The following is a 15,257-nucleotide window of genomic DNA, read 5'->3' on the forward strand; positions in this document are numbered from 1 at the left end:
AAGGCACCACCGTCACACAAATTGTACTTTTTAGAAGTATACTATCAAAAGGCTCAACTCTAATGTTTTGTAAATCGGAGATCGGATAACTAATGAAATTAAAAGTTTTGGCTAGGTGGCCCGAGCCTGCGCATGATTTAGAGGGGCCCTGCAAGGACTTTTTACTGTTCTTTAATTTGCACCGAACCTGAGCGCACTGAATGTATTAACTTAGTGAAACTTTTCTTTTCGCACAATTCGCTTTATTTTAAAAGTTATAGGCAATTTAGAATTACAAAAACAAGCAAAAAATAACCTCCTTCATGACGTCGTAGGTTCTGGCTTGAGTGGCCGTGAACTAGAGGAGGAATAGTGAGCTCATCGAGCGCTCACGGTTGTCGCACTCCGTGTCGACGGCGCCAGAGGGCGCCACTAAAGCATGTTCTTTATAGGCTGTATGCAGCGGGCAGCCAAAGCGGCTTTCATTGCGTTTGCTGCGCGATTAAACACTAATTCGGCATGACACTTCATTGGCCACAAAAGACAGCAAACACGGGGTAAAGATCAGTTCAGAATGGGAGCCACTTCGCGCTGCCATACCGCGAAACGGCCAAACCGCAAGACAAAGCCTCTCGCCGAAAGCCTTCGGAACGCTCGGAGCCGGTCGGATCCTCCTGTCCATACGACTGCAGCGCCACCGCGCACATCCGGGATTTTTCCGTGTCGGCGCCTTATCCCACTACTCCTTTCTAGTATGCGCCGCCTTTTCCACCGCTTGGCGGCGTGTATGTTGACGGGTCATTTCTTGTTTCCGTACTTTATAAACTGCATTTCTTTCTTTTTTTTCATCTATAATAGTGAACAAAAACTACTTCTATAAATAACTGAAACGGTTCGCGCCACTTATATTTTGTATTTCGACCAAAAAGAAGTTTTTAGCGGCTCTGACCAGTAGTAAGCCCAGGACCAAAGACGTCACATTTTGCGCGCTTTCGGTACCGCGGGTCGCCCTCGTCGGTGGAGGAGGTTTCCGTGTAGTCCGGTTAAAATATGGCGCACTGATATTTAGCTACTCTTTCCGTGCCCGCTGGCTTGCCCGAACCCCAAGAGACGTGGGAACCGCATAAAAGGTAGACGCTTAAATATGATTGCAGGGCCCCTTTAAGAGTTCAGCCTTATCTATCCATCCATGTCTATTTCATGTAAACAGCAGGAATAATAAGCCTTTTCCAAGGCCCCCGTCAACCGACGTCGATAGTCGGCATTTTGTGGGGAGAAGGCACACGACCGGATCCAAGTGCTTGCCGACTGACGACGCAGCGCTCATTCTCAATATGCGCCGAGCCGAGTTCACGCCGGACACCGACGCCACCTTCAAGTCCGACACGCGCTTAGACCGAGTTGCCAAACACTGGCAGCTAGACTTTGATAATTGTTAAAGCAGCTACTAGATGGCGGGCACTTTTGAAAAGGGTCTATTCTCCGAGGAAGTGGGTTAGCGGCACTAGTGCTTGGACCAGGGTCTAACGAACCACGAAGGGAAGAGGGAAGCATCGTCGGAACTATTGGGGAGATGGGGGGGGGAGTGGGAGCAATTTTCTGCCTCCTCCCTCGTATCGTTTACAGTAAATTTTTCAATTATCTGGGGGAAGGGGGGCATTGCCCCCCCCCGCCCCCGTTCCGATGCAACTGGAAAAGGGGAAGGCCCACCTTGGATCTGTGAGTCCGCAGACTGCTATCCGACGCGAAGCCCTTGCCGCAAATGTTGCAGTGGAAGGGTCGGCTCTTGGCACGTTCCATCTGGCTGTCATGATTTCGTAAATGCTGCTGCAGGTTCGATAACTGGATGAAGGCTCGGCCACACTCGGGCAGGTGGCACTTGTAAGGACGCTCCCCTGCAATGCAATGACGACCGTGAGGGCAGGTGATAGTATGTGCGGATACGCCGCTTTCGCGTGACTGTTCTCATCATCTGTGGGAGATAACTTAAAAAGCTAAAAATCGAAGAAAAAAAATGCTGGGCACAATACAATACATATGCAAGCATGGTTTGTCCGCAAAATATTCTGCCTTTAGCAATGAACTTTCAGCAGTGATCACGTAGCATTCCCAACAATAGAGAAGTTTAGAATGCCACACATTACTGCTGCCAATTTGTAGATCTCTCGGCTACCTAGATTAAAGAGACCAGACGTCCTGATTTAGGCGGGGCCTTTCCTGCCGTGGTCCTGCTGTCCCACCAGCGTGCTTGTGGGACGGTGTTTTGTCCCGCTTCGGCTCTCCCAAACCGCAAATAGATAAAAGAAGCGGTTAAACGAAAGGCTCACACCAGTAAGAGGGTGCTTTCTCTAATCAAGGAAGAAGATGTGCTTGGCAGAGACGATGCTGATGCTGAAGGTTAATTTGCACATGACAAGTTCACAGTGCTGTGGACATAGTATCTATAAAAATAAATACATTATTACTAAAGAAATATTCCAACAATATGTATTAGATGTGCATGCCAAACAGTATGCAAACTGCAAGGAAGAAAAATGTGCACGGTGTATACAAAATAATAAAAAGTTGTATTTCAAGTCTCACAACACAATGACACCCTCCCGCCTGATACGCGTGCCACTTTGGGGCCCGAGGAATAGGGTCACTTTACATAGATTAAGCAAACAATGACATGTTGTCATTTTTTTTACCCAACCTAGATGGGGCCTATTATTAACCAAAAAAGAGCTCCAAACATCCTTATGCAAAACCTAATTTGATTAATAGAAAAAAGTAAGACAGAGACCGAAGTTCCAAAGGGAAATTTTGTGGCTATTGGCTTTTAGCAATGATTGTTACCAAAATTGTCCTCCTGATTAAATTTTTTTTATTAATGCAGAAAAAAAAAATGATGACACTGCGAGAATGCTGATCAGCTACTTTGTGAAAAAAGAAGCTCTACTGAGTAGAGACTGAAAGTTTAGTGCTATAGTCGCTCAATGGTCAAGTGTAAAATGGAAGCTCCTCCCACCTTTTTCCACTTTAGCAGAGCAAATGCTGGAGGAAGCGACCTCCTCTCCAGCGTTCCATTGGCCAAAGTGGAAAGAGGTGAGAGGGGCTTCCACTTTACACTTGACCAGTGAGCGACTAAAGTTGCAAGATAAAATTTATGTGCCATATATGAGAAATGATCACTTAGGGTTCTGCATTTTCTGAGTTAATTTTTTCTTAAATTCACAGGGTGTTTTTCAGAGCTCATTTTTTAACAAAAATTCTGTTTTTCCGAGTTTATTGTTGTTTGAATCCTAATTCTCCAAAATTCAGGGTTTAATTTTGCTGTGTTGTTCTCTTTTTCTTTTTTAAGTTTAAAACAAAAATAAGTGGTATTTAGGCATAAATGTGCGCTCAAATCAGAATAATTAGCCTGTATATTTCTTTGACTGGATTGGGGCTGGCGCCCTTACCGTTGGCACTACTAGTCTGTTCCAGGACGAAAAATTGCCAGCAAGTGTTGCTTCGATAAATGTGCATACTTTAGAATCCCTAAACTACCAGAGGCAGTCACTGGGAAGCTGGTTTTCACCCCATTCCATCACCCCACCCCGCAGCCGCTCGGGGAGGAGTGGTAAGGGAAGTAATTTGGTAATTTGGAAGCTTCAACTGCCCCTTCCCCATTCATGAAATCTCTACGGTTCATAGTTTTCACTGTTAGAAAACCACAACTCCTCCTCTCTCTAAGAAGCACACAAAATATGATCCAAGCTGGAAACCGGAACGGTGGCTTTTGTCGTGACCGAGCAGTACAATGACCTGTTGTCCTGAACGAACCTCAACGAGATAAATGGTGAATACCCTTTTGTCAATTATCGGAGAATTGAAATTAAACTAAAGTGACATTTTTCAGGACTACTGGCCCTGTGCTCCGACAAGCTTAGTTCCCCAAAACTGTAATTTCCTCTTTTTTTTTTTCTTAAATCATGACATGGAAGGTGGGAGCTAATCAAATATACCTGTATTAACAAAAATTGCACTGGCGAGTGTCTTTTCACAGATTTTCAAATTCATCCGAAAACAGAAAACCTTACTTAAAACGTAGTCAGAATTATTTCGGAACCACCATAAAAACATGACACATAAAAAATTTTAAAGATGAATATGTAGTTTGGATGTTCCAAGGCTACGTGACAATCCTACTTGAGCCCCAATCGGTTCCTAGTGAAATCCAGTATAGACCAGTCGATTCCCAGTTGGGATACCAACTGGTCCCAGTCAGACGTTTTTACCTAGGGTGGCAATGTGTCCTCTCATTTTAAGCGGATTTCGAGGGAACGCAAGGCACTCGGTCGTACTAACATGCAAATGTGTGAAACAGCCTTTAAAGTTAAATGGAGTATGGCGCTCGATGACAGCACGGCGAAAGGCATGTCACCACTGTCAGCATTGTGGAAGTGAAAAAAAGGGAGAGCCCGTGCTTGCCCGTGTGCAGGCGCGTATGCTGCTGGACGTGAGAGAGCTGCTTGAAGCGGCGCTCGCAGTACGAGCACTTGTAGGGCTTCTCCCCCGTATGGATGCGCACGTGCTGCGCCAGCTGGTGCGTCGACGAGAAGGACTTGAGGCACTGGCCACACTGGTGCGGCTTCAGCTCCCCCCGGTGCGCCTCCCGAGAGTGCTGCTGCATCCCAGACTTGTGTGCAAACACCTGGTAAGGAATCACACACACAAGGGGTCACACGTCGGTCAAACGTGCCGCAAGAGGCCTCCAACAAGGCCCATTTGCGGAGCTTGGAGTCTCGGATTCCCCACTGATTTCGAAGGGCGGTTCGAGACCTTTCCCACCATAGCTCTGGCGCTGGTGAAATCAGTCGTAACTACTGCATGTTCCGATAAGACACAACTGGACTTTCCACTGTTCCAGTTTTGTTGAGTAGCCTCGTCGAGAAAGAGAGAAATTATGTTGCAAGAAGCCACGAGTATTCAATCGTTGGCGCATGTTTCAATTCCTTGTTTAGGGACACCATTATTCTTAGTGAGGAAAATGACTGGAAATGAATCGGGTTGGGAGAATGGGCGTTTTTGTTTCCTACAGCACATGCCGAGTTACGCTTACGCTTTGTCAAGTTGGTTTCCTCTGCATCAGATACGACACCCCTCCCCCAAAATGAGAGTTTGTAGAGACCCTCCCAAACTTGCGGGAGACTTTCGAACGTCAGGCTGGTCAACTAGTCTGTCAAAAGACAGTGTAGATAATCTACTCCGCACCACTAGGAACCAGCAGCGCATGTCTATGAGCACCTAAAAATATGGCCGCAAAGAAGGATTCCTGACAAAATCGACACATCTATGCTTTCTTCTTTTAAAGGAGCTAAGGATGCCCAACTGCAACAAACTGACATTTGTCATTACCCCTGGAATGTAACATATGTGTGTGCAACTGCCCCCCCCCCCCCCAAGAAAACACCAAAAATAAAATACCGCGGAAGCGCCCACTTTGTTCAAGCTCCTACTGTTAACATTTACCAAACTTGGGAATGCTGCAAATTATATGTTAAGCGCCCAATTTGACCAGACAAGCGCCCATGGCTAGATAAACCCAGTTTTCAGGGAAAGTGGGGTGGGTGCTTTCCTGGTATTCTATGGTACTGTGTGCTCAGTCAGTGGCAGATTCAGAGGGGGGGTCCAGATATCCTGACCTACCCCCTCTCGAATACCGCATGTGTAAAATTTTAGGGCAGGGAAAAGGCCAGCATATCAGATGTTTCTCTAACAACTGATATGCTGACTTCTCCCCTCCCTTCCTGGAAACACTTGTATCTGCCCCTGTCCTACAATCTGCAAAAAGGTAGCACAAGCTGGTAGTAAGAACTTAAATGGAAGAGAATACGAAAAACTGCATTCTATTTCAATTCCTAGGTTAAGACAACCCTTGTAGTACCAATTAAATCAAGTAGCAAAGCTAAAAGAAAAAGTACCCCAGTGCCAAGCTGACACACATATAATAGGAGCATGCATGCTCCATATACACCCTTTAACTGAAGGCATGTCCCCGTTTCTTGAACCCCTGCTAATCCCACGGACGTTAAGCCCGCTCTTCGGGTTATCCTCGAGCGCGTGGGGGCAAGGAACACACCAACACCAGCAGAAAATAAAATGCAGGGTACCGCACCACGCAAGTCCCAAATTTCGGAAGAACGTCCATTCGAACCGGTCAGCCTTCAGGGACGCTCAAGACCGCTTGTCAGGAGGGCCAGGACCCCTTGGGACCCGCGACCGTCCCAGCCGTGGTCATCGCAACGGGCCGCTTCACCACCGTCACCCACGACGTCCCAACGGCGCTAGCGGTAACCATGTCGATCGCGGACCCTTGGTCACCCCGAAATCACTGAGGCCGCGACTCGTGGGTGGACGCAACGCAGCAGCATGGATCTGCCGGCATTTGGACACAGCCTTTTGGTGTCGAAATGGCGCGAACGGGGCAGGCGTCGGATTGTCTCGGTCGGGTCTCCCCCTCCTCTCCCTCCAAGGACGACGTCGACGACATCCAAACGTGGCGAAACTCGCTCAAACTATCAGGCCAGCCTTGGGGACGAGAGAAGACCTCGGCGAAAACTAGTACGACCACTCGCGCGGTAAAAAGCGAGGAGCCTACGCGGCAGACGACACCACCGCGACATCTCGCTTCTCCCTCCTGGGTTGTCATCGGTATTGCCGGAAATCGCCGGTACAGGAGCGTGGGTGTTCCCTCGACCAAGGAAGGTAGATCCTGCTGGCTCAATCGAGCTGCAGTGACCTAGACTGGCTTCCCCGAAAGTCCCTAAGTTTATTCTATGACGCTTCGACTGCTTCGATGGCCTCCACGTCTCCGTCACAATGCGCGCACCAGGTGGCGACAGTTTGACGGGTTTTTTTTTTCTTTTTTTTTTTCAAAAGTGTGTGTTTGTGCGTGTGTGTGTGTGTGTGGGGGGGGGGGGGGGGGGGGGTAGAAGGCACCCCAGTGATGCACGCGTGACGAAATGTCCCTACAGCGTGCAATCCGCGTAGCGACTGACGATGAAACGATCGTATCGATGAAACGTGTTTCCACGAAACGTAAATCCACGAAACGAGTTTCGACGAAATGATAGGAACCCGTTTTATTGGTCCCATTGGCTCCTGGCGTCGGCTGCGTCTGGACTTCAGTTGAAACAAAGTATAGAGGTCTTCGCAGTGCTCCTGCGAAACGGACACCGGCTGTCTCATTTCCAAACTCTTAATGATGCAGCTAAGTTTAAAACACAACATTCTCATCATCCTCTGCTTAGTAGAAGAGCGTGTTGGTTTAAGTCATGGATGAAGAAAGAATAAACAATTAAAACAGGGACAACACAACTACATATTTCAACTAGCAACAGACGAGTAAACTTTCAACAGCGAGCAGCCGACTATACCCAGTAGGAGTAGGGGAGAGAAGGGGCGAGAAGGAAAGATAAAACACGCGAAGTGCAAGTCAGGGTGGTAGGGTTATCTCGGATTTTAAAAATTCAACCTCAGTTTTCGTCAGCAGGAGGGAAGGGTTTGACACGTTGTTTTTTGCTGTGGTCATGGCGAATGATTCTATGATTTCCCTGCCGAATCTGCTGTCATGCCCCCCAAGGATTTTTGTGCCATCAAAGAGGGGATGACAACGCAAACACGAACGGGCATGTATGACTATGGGATGATAAGAATCTGGAGAGGCCTTAGAAACTTCGTTGTGATGTTCGCGGAGTCTGTGATTGGTGCATCTGCCGGTCTGTCCTATGTATTGATGGCCACAGCTCAAGGGGATGGAGTAAACTTTCTTCTCTTTGCATGGAATGAATTTCTTTTCGTGCTTGACAGTGCATCCAATCGGAATCCGGTTGTTGTTTACTTGTTGACAGAGTTGTTTAAGACGCATGCGACACGAGAAGACAACATTCGTGTCGAACTTTGAGGCAATGGATTTTATCCGGTGGGCTGAATTGTGTACGTAAGGAATGACGGCGAATCGGGCTTTCTTTTTTGTGGCTGGTGACTGGCGATCAGGCCCGCGAATCATCCTTTCCATTACAGATCGGAGAAGGTCGACGGGATACCCTGCCCTGATAAGCCTCATGTGCTGCGATTTGAAGCTATCTTCTGAAAGATGACAGTCATAATCCTCGTCTCGGAGATTTCTTTGCGGTAGATGTCCAACCGCGGTCACTCTTTTTGTTTTTTGGTCCCTGCTACAATGCGAATTTTGAGCGGAGGAACGCGACACCTTGCAAACAAAGGCAAGTAAAGGAGCCAGATAATTTAGCCCGATTGACGTCATGAGCAAGATATGGCTCCCGCTGCTGGAATGTCTAAATTCCGGCAGGAATTCGGACATTCCAACTGCGTGTTGGAAATCGTGTATTGGAGTGTCCAACTGGAAGGCATATGCTTCCTTTGCCCTATCCCTTAATTATGCGCAACCTTCTGTTTGTGTCGACTGCACGGAAAGTTTGATTCCCTCAAACACAAAAAGATACTTATTTGGTTGTGCGTAGAGCAACAGGCATGGCAACAAGATGCTGACTGGTGAAGGACAGTAAGAACTGCTGTTAATAGTTATTTTAGGCACAGAATCAAAGGTAAACCAAACGATATATTCCGCTGAAATAATGTTAGAATAATTTTAAGTACCCAAATAGCTGTTTTGTTAAAGTTTTAATGCCTCTCATAAAACGGCAAGTGCTATCAAACAAATTACCGCATATAAATGTGCAAGATAACCGAGACTTAAAATAAAATATATAAATATATAAAGCAGTCCATCTTGCAATACCCAAGTGTCGCAGCTAAATCCCGAATTCGAAAAGTATATCATCAGAATATTGTAGGTTATGATGTATAGTAGCTAGAGTTTTATTAATAAATGTTTGTTGCAACGTACAGTTGTTACCTCAACACTAACCAAACTTTTTTTCATTTTTTTTTAATACATTCGACGTTTGTGTTTGGAGGGGTACTTTATCCATCGTACGCGGATGAGCTGCTACGAAGCAAAATATAAGCGCAATCGCGATGGCTACTCCGCTGTTGTCTCTTCACTGCAGCACACCAGTGCGCGGTGAGAAGCTTACTGAACGAAGATCCAAACCACAAGCACAGACCACAAACATAAGAAATATTGCGAAACTTCTCAACACTTCGGTGCCTGATACTATATCTGAGGCGATAATCGGAAGTTCTGAAAATTCGCACGAGCGTACCGTGACAATCCGGTCGTGCTGGGGGAGGGAGGGGGGGCAGGCTGTAGCGAGGGCCCATAGTTGTATCAAATTCGTCAAATAACTCTTTAGCAACTGGTTAGAGATGTTTTTTTAACTAGAGGCTTTACAAACGATCGAACGTGGCATAATACATCCCGAGCCGCGTCATACCTTTAGTAGTGGGTGTCTTGCACCACAAGACGACATTGATTAGAGCGAAAGGGTGACGTCGATGCGCAAAACGACAAAAAAATAAGGTACTACGATGCTGGTGATGTCACGTTAAACAAAAAGTGAAGTTAGCGCCATCTTTCGGCCAAGAAGATCACTTCACTGAGGATCCTGGCATGTGGGTGTCCTCAATGAAGTTACATGACTCGTCTACAGGCAGCCAGGCGGAGAAGGACAAACAAGCCGTTTGATGTTGCCAATACTCGGACACAGTCAGCGTAAGTAACCTACCGTAGGCGTTGCAGCGATCAGGGGAGAGCCGCTGTCACCAATCGATGCACTTCAAATTGGGGAGAAAAAAAAATACGACGAAGTTTTTTTTCTATTTTTTACGGAACAAGAGAAGGGTCCCACTGGAACGAACGTCCACGCACGCAATCACCGTGATTCGCGTGCGCCGAAGATTTTTGCCTTTCTTTTTTTTCGTCGTCGACCGGTAGTGGCGCAAAAAACATTTTATAAATGCCTAACGATATCCTAATAAAAAGTAGGAACTTTTTGTAGATGGTAAGCTGCGGATTGCAGGTCCTGCGTGTACGTGCTCAATCAGTGCTGACGTGAGGGTACGAGCACCCACTAGTAACGCGAAGCTGCTGCGAACAATTTAGGACACCATATTTGAGAGCGCTCTTTAGAGCGCATGCTCAGAACGAGCTCACATTAATAGGCTGCTAAGACCCTAACCGCCGAATTCAGAAACCTCACTCAAACTACACTCAAACTGAAGGGCCCCTCCACTTCCTCGAGGAAGGCGCGAGGGCCGGTGCTGGCCAATCGCGACGGCGGATCCGTCCTCGCGACTCGCCAGCGCCGGCCCTCGCGCCTTCCTCGAGGAAGTGGAAGGGCCCTTCAGTTTGAGTGTAGTTTGAGTGAGGTTTCTGAATTCGGCGGTAAGACTAGCAATCCTAATGGTGTGGAATACACGTTGCAAAAGGACTGTGGAAGCTTGCTATCAGCACGTGCTCAGCAGTCGTGCACACAGCTATGCTATGGCCGCCAGCAGTGGCGTAGCCAGGAGGCAGGGGAAAGGCGGGGGGGAACTTATGGGGCTGAAGCCCCTGGAGCTCTCTCTCTCTCTCTCTCTCTCTCTCTCTCTCTCCCCCCCCCCCCCCCCCCCGTTCCAATTTTGCTGCTGGTGTGGATAAATCATCCGACAGTCAAACATTGCTGAGGCGTACCCATGGCCTCAGCAATGCTTGACAATCGGACGATCTATCCACACCAGGAACAGGAGCGACCTGATTGTTTTTCGACATAGGCTTGAGTCAATTATTTGTACATAGTCACGACCTTGTTTTGTTGCCTGCATTTATCCTTGATGACGAGCGGTGTACCACTATTTAGGCCTTGTGCTGTTTTTGGACACCCAACAAAATAAAGATTATTAAGATGGCGGTGTCCAAAGGCCGTAGCACCATAAGACATGAACATTCCAACTACCTTACCCCCCCCCCCCCCCCCCCCCCTCCTCCAAAAAAAAAAAAAATTTGGCTACGTTAGTGAATACTCCCGTCTGATTTCTGTGGCGATAGGAGGCCCCAGCAAAATGAAATATTTCGGGAGGGGGGAAGCCGGGCCTTATGCCCCCCCCCCCCCCCCCCCGCCTCCCCTGGCTACGTGCCTGATATGCGTATATGTATAGTAACAGTACATATTGTGAGAAGCTTGTAAAGTTACGCATGGCTGCAATGCTGACAATGTGTTTCGTGCTCGCGACTTCGTAGGGTCTTCAGAGCTTCGAGGAGTCAAAATAGATCTACTCGCTTCGCTTCAACGTCTTCGTCACTGATGTCACACATAAACATGTATTATCTAACGAACCACGTTTTCCTTTTTCCGAAAATTATTTATGCGTTGTCGAGTGCTTATTTGTGCCCGAATGTGGAGCTCGCTGTTCAGACTAGATGTCGAAGTTTTGAGAACAAACCGTTCTCTTATCCAAAAGTTATACGCGATTCTCAGAAATTCTCAATGAGGTGGTCGACGAAGCCCACGAATACATCGGGATGAATGGCGTCCACTACCGGGAACGCGTCCCATTTTCCCATGTTTATATTAACCGATGTCGACCAACTAGTGTATTCCAGAGCTTGGGCTACAGTTCAAATGTCCCGCGAAAAATTACCAGCTTCAATGAAGGCCGCAAGATGGCGACTGCTGAGACCGTTAATCATCATCATCATCAACGTCGGTAAAATGAACCAGAGATCCAAACAAACACAACAAATCGGCGAGAGTGGGCAACGATCTGGTAGTGGTGGCAAGTCAAATTAAATAGCGTCAACAAAAATTAAAAAAAAAAAAACGCGCGCGCAACTTTTTTTGCTTTTTATGCGGTTGAATATTGTTTGGACACGAACATATAACTAATCGATAACGCTTTTCACGAGATTGCCGGGCAGTTAGAGACAACTCACCTCGCCGTCCGCCGCCGAGGTGGCGGAGGTGGTGGCGTCCACCGCAATAACCGCATCTACCGTTCCTACCATCGAAGCGTCTTGATGGCTCGGCCGGGGCCCTCAGTTCCCGACACATACGATGCTTAGAAACACGGCATAGCCCTGAAGCCGCCGCAACCGCAGTAACAGGTCCGACGACCGCTCAGGGCACCCTTCGCCGGCGACGCATCGCTTCGCCACCACCGCGGGCTCTTGTTTCGTCGGCACCGCGCGATCAACACCTCTCAGAAGAAGGACGAGAGCGCACCATCACACGACGCAGAACACAACGTCACACGAGCGACTCGCCAACACAGGCATTCGGCGAGCGGCACAACAACAGACGACGGTACGTGGGAGGCGGGCGGCATGCGCTGTTGGGAGCTTTCGGCGAAGAAGCGCGGTGGTGGTGGACGTTCAACTCAAAAATGAAGCGGTCTCCAGCCTGCGGTACGGCGGCCCAGTACGCTGAACGGACCGCCGGACCCTACTTGCTGCTGCTGGTCGTCGGTATTGTTGGCTGGCTCCGGCAAACCCAAAACAAAAAAGGGGACGCCTTCGCGGCGTATACACACACGCACGCACACGGCAGCAGCAGCACAAAGAAGCGAGCGAAAAGGCGGGAGGAACGCGTCCGCCGCTGCAGCAGACGAGCTTCGTTCGCGTTAACGCAATAGACAGGCTCACAAAACAAAAAATAGAAAACTACATGGAATGAAAAAAATATATATTAGAGCGACAGTGTAGGGGGGGAAAGGAAATAAGCAGAAGAAACAAAATAGACGAGTTTAAAAAGCGAACTCGATGCGATAGCAAAAGAACGAAAAAATATAAAACGCAGCCGGCCAGCGGGAGAGTTTCTAATAAAATAAAATAAATATATATACACACGTGAATGGAAAGAGCGCATGAGAGGAGCGCGAAACCGAAGAGTAGTCTCTCTCTCTCTCTCTCTCTCTCTCTCTTTGTCGCTCGCTCGCTCGCTCTCCTATGTGTTAGATTTTTCTTTTTACTTTCGGCTGAGGTGCCTTCCCTTCCTAAGCAGCAGCAGCAGACACGCGTCACGTTTGCTTTTATATTGTCATATACATTTTTTTTTGCACATGCGCCTTTTTCGTGTTCTTTTTTTTTTTTTTTTTAAGCTGCTTCATTTCCTTTCGTCAACCCCCTGTCCAATAGCGTGTCTTCTTTTTCTTTCGTATTTTTTTTCGTGTGTGTGTGTGTGTGTGTGTGTGTGTGTGTGTGTGTGTGTGTGTGTGTGTGTGTGTGTGTGTGTGTGTGTGTGTGTGTGTGTGTGTGTGTGTGTGTGTGTGTGTGTGTGTGTGTGTGTGTGTGTGTGTGTGTGTGTGTGTGTGTGTGTGTGCGTGCGTGCGTGCGTGCGTGCGTGCGCGCGCGCGCGCGCGTGCGTGCGTGCGTGTGTGTGTGCGTGTGCGTGTGTGTGTGTGTGTGTGTGTGTGTGTGTGTGTGTGTGTGTGCGCGTGTGTTTAGATTGTTTTGATATTTTATTTTTTTCTCTTCGATTTTGTGTTGCGTTTATTTGGCGGCTCAAAAATTTGCCTGGCAGCTTCACCTTCGTCGCTACCCGGCCCGCGTCACCCCCTCTCCCGCACTTCGATTTAACGCCAACCAATCAAGCGCTGAGAAGAGACCCACGTGACCTGGTCATCGTCGTCAGTCAACCGCTGTTTGACAGCTCCAGCTCAAACCGCGCCGCCAAAGGGCTGCGCGGCTTCCACCAAAACATAACTTGTCGCAAAGGAACACGGACACTCATCTAATTGGGTGTTTTCATCTCAAATCGGGCAGGCTAAAAGGGTCTAATTTTTCATTTTCACGAAAAAAATATAAGTTTTGGGGGAATTTCTCAAATGAAGGAGGGCGCAAACCGCATCTTGCCCAGATTTTTTCTTCTCGAGTTACGAGCCCTAGAAGCCGCACTGGCAGAAACTCGTGTTTTTGCCTGCCGTCGCAGGTCGTGTGTTTGACACCCTCTGCTGGCGCTAGTGTTTTTCTACACCCTTTTAACTTTTCCCCCTCATTTAATAGGTATTATAAAGATACCTTGACGCATTCAAATATTTTTAGGAATCTGATTGTTTTCTAAATAAAACACATGTCAAACTCGTCACTTCGGTCGCTTCTTGGTCAACTTTGACAGGTCATTACTTTGTCTGTACTTAAGGTAAATTTTCTTTCTTTGGCTCTACAGAAAGCCCTAAGCAAGCCCATTTTGATATAATAATATCATTATGATATGTCAACTAGCCGCTCCGCTACCTTCACGTAAACGTTGTAAGAAGTAACAAATGTTGAAAGTTTGAAATCGATTTTCTCAAAAACTCCATTTTTGTAAATTTTTATTTTTTTAAATTCTTTTAGACATATTAGTCAACTACAAAAAAAAAAAACAATCTAGAAGTATAATATTTTGGTTGTATGTCCTCTGTTTGTGCCGCTATCGCGTGAAATGTGTAGACATTTGTTATTTTTCACAACGTTTACGTGAAGGTAGCGGAGCGGCTACTCAGCATATGATAATGATATCACTATATCTATACTAGGCATGCCTAGGTCTTTCTAAAGAGCTAAAGAAATAAAATGTACCTTAAGTACAGGCAATGTAATGATGTGTCAAAGTTGACCAAAAATCGACCTGAGTGACGAGTTTGACATTTTGTTTAGAAAACAATCAAACTACTAGAGATATTTGAGTACGTGAAGGTATCTTTATAGTACCTATTAAACGAGAGAGAAAAGTAAAAAAGGTGTGGGAAAAATACTAGCGCCAGCAGAGGGTGTCAAACACGCGACCTGCGGCGGCAGGCAAAAACACTAGTTTCTGCCACTGCGGCTTCTACGCTTCGTAACTGAAGAACAAAAAATCTAGGGAACATGCGGTTTGCGCTCTCCTTCATTTGAGAAATGCCCCCAAAACACATATTTTTTTCGTGAAAATTAAAAATTAGACACCATTTTAGTCTGTCCGATTTGAGATGAAACCTCCCATATCGGGCAGGCTGAAAGGGTCCAGTTTTTAATTTTCACGAAAAAATATATGTTTTGGGGGTATTTCTCAAATGAAGGAGGGCGCAAACTGCATGTTCCCCAGATTTTTTGTTCTCGTGTTACGAGCCGTATATAGAAGCCGCAGTGGCAGGAACTCGTGCTTTTGCCTGCCGTCGCAGGTCGCGTGTTTGACACCCTCTGGTGGCGATAGTGTTTTTTCTACACCCTTTTAACTTTTATCTCTCGTTTAATATGTACTATAAAAATACCTTCACGTATTCAAATATCTCTAAATAGTTTGATTGTTTTCTAAACAAAATGTCAAACTCGTCACTCAGGTCGATTTTGGTCAACTTTGACAGGCCATTACTTCGTCTGCACTGAAGGT

The 15,257-nt window shown here is 47.0% G+C and overlaps 1 protein-coding gene and 1 pseudogene across 1 annotated transcript in view; both read right to left on the reverse strand.

Moving 5' to 3' along the window:
- LOC8034871 (zinc finger protein 384) overlaps positions 1–12,665 on the reverse strand; it is a 44,455-nt gene extending 31,790 nt beyond the window's left edge. Inside the window, exons 1-3 of the mRNA XM_029972739.4 lie at positions 11,843–12,665; positions 4,435–4,657; positions 1,690–1,874 (exon numbers count right to left, since the gene is read on the reverse strand). Coding sequence (XP_029828599.3) covers positions 1,690–1,874; positions 4,435–4,657; positions 11,843–11,914 — 480 coding nt within the window. The 5' untranslated portion in view covers positions 11,915–12,665. The remainder of the gene's footprint in view (positions 1–1,689; positions 1,875–4,434; positions 4,658–11,842) is intronic.
- LOC121835775 overlaps positions 12,134–15,257 on the reverse strand; it is a 4,883-nt pseudogene continuing 1,759 nt past the window's right edge.

This window comes from Ixodes scapularis, unplaced genomic scaffold (assembly GCF_016920785.2).
Source record: "Ixodes scapularis isolate PalLabHiFi unplaced genomic scaffold, ASM1692078v2 PGA_scaffold1__304_contigs__length_218370807, whole genome shotgun sequence".
Lineage (NCBI taxonomy): Eukaryota > Metazoa > Arthropoda > Arachnida > Ixodida > Ixodidae > Ixodes > Ixodes scapularis.